Raw genomic sequence first — 1,555 nt, 5'->3', positions numbered from 1 at the left:
GGCACTAAAATAGCAGCAGTCACACTACCATCACTGCGTCCATCGTTACCATGATCCACGTACGCACCGAGTTTCATTGGTCGGCCTCGCTCTTTATCAATAACTCTGTTGATTGTGTTGCACACGTCAGCGTATTTGGGGCACACAATTTTACCCTGCAGTACAGTCCCCTGCACAGCTAGTCTTCCTCCTTCAGGACAACTGTACCACTCATTGTTTCCACTGTACCGCACACTTACCTCATTTTTCTTGCAAGAAACCTCCACACACACGGCACCAACTGCTGCATTTTTGGCCTTTAGATTCTCCCCCTGCACACAGCGCGAGTTGGCAGCAATTACACTTCCAGGCATTTTGCTCTTCTCCCCATCGGTGCAGCTCGTTTCACGCTTTCCCACGATAATAGGGCAATAGTCCATTAGATCAGCTTTGTTGCCCCCCAATTTACCGTCTGAAAAGTATTGGAAGTGATCTGGAAGGGGATTCCTATGGGTTTGAATGCTGCACCTCCCCAGCGACTGGCGGTCAGATGTGCACTGTAGTCCTGCAGGTCCCTCAGTAGATTTGGAGGTGCAGAACATATCGGGGAATTTAGTCCTGCCTCCCTCCACACATTTCTTCTCCAGCAATCCACAACCAGAGTTATTGCCCCAACTCATCTGCTCTGCCATCGCCCATTCAACTTTGTAGTAGCCCAGATCAGCGAAAGCTCCCATTGTAATTGCGGTGTAGTACCCAGCACCGATGAGACCAACCATTAACTCATCCTTTGCAATACGACGACTCCAGTGAGAAGAATATCCCATGCTCTCCAGAGGCAATTTATACTTTTCCACAACCTGAGGCCCCTGAAAAGAAGAGCTAGATTCCTCAGCAGGAACTACATCAATCCCATTAAGCTTTTGATTCACGGGTTTCCTTGACAACATCATTTCTGTGCGTAATAGCGTCCGATTGGTGTGTAAACCAGACATTATTGATCTGACGGATCCGGAAAAATCATTAAAATCAAGTTCCACACTTTCAAGAGAGCCACAACCAAAGTGTTTTCTCGCAGCTCTACGTGTATTTGGGGACACCACATAAAGTTGTTGCGGTCCTCCGGGATATATCTCATCCGATTCAACCATTCGCTTTTCATCCATTACGTCAGCACTAAATCCAAGTGCATGAGCAATCTCATGAGCAGCAACGCGGACACGCTGTGGTATGGCCACAATATACCGTGGACCGTAATTAATGATCCCAACAACTGGACGACCATTACGACCTAATGTCGCACATGTTGCCGCCCATGCGAATGTTCCCAACCGTGTTGGGGCAGCAGCAGCATACAGCACTATATCAGCCTCTGGAACACCCTTGCCTTTATGCTCTTGTGGTACTGTAAACTTGGAGCACAGATTCTCTGGCCTAAAGGTAGGCACGACAATAGGACTTTGCAGAGGCTTCACAAGCAGGCGATCAGAGTGCAGCTTGGCAGCCTCAGGCAAAATCCACTCAACAAGAATTTTCTTTTTCTCTGGCGTCAAAACATCATGATCTGTGCAGACAA

The 1,555-nt window shown here is 48.0% G+C and overlaps 1 protein-coding gene across 1 annotated transcript; it reads right to left on the bottom strand.

Moving 5' to 3' along the window:
• Positions 1 to 2: 2 nt before the first annotated feature.
• Positions 3 to 1,532, bottom strand: TM35_000361960 (surface protease GP63; the record flags this gene model as incomplete). Its single annotated transcript, XM_029029381.1, has 1 exon — positions 3 to 1,532. A coding segment is annotated over one exon (1,530 nt), but the record flags the coding sequence as incomplete, so codon positions are not given.
• Between the last annotated feature and the right edge of the window lie 23 nt (positions 1,533 to 1,555).

Source organism: Trypanosoma theileri (assembly GCF_002087225.1).
Source record: "Trypanosoma theileri isolate Edinburgh chromosome Unknown TM35_Tth_36_V1, whole genome shotgun sequence".
Classification (NCBI taxonomy): domain Eukaryota; phylum Euglenozoa; class Kinetoplastea; order Trypanosomatida; family Trypanosomatidae; genus Trypanosoma; species Trypanosoma theileri.
The sequence above is the reverse complement of the archived record's forward strand: the minus strand, read 5'-3'. Positions and strand labels throughout refer to the sequence as shown.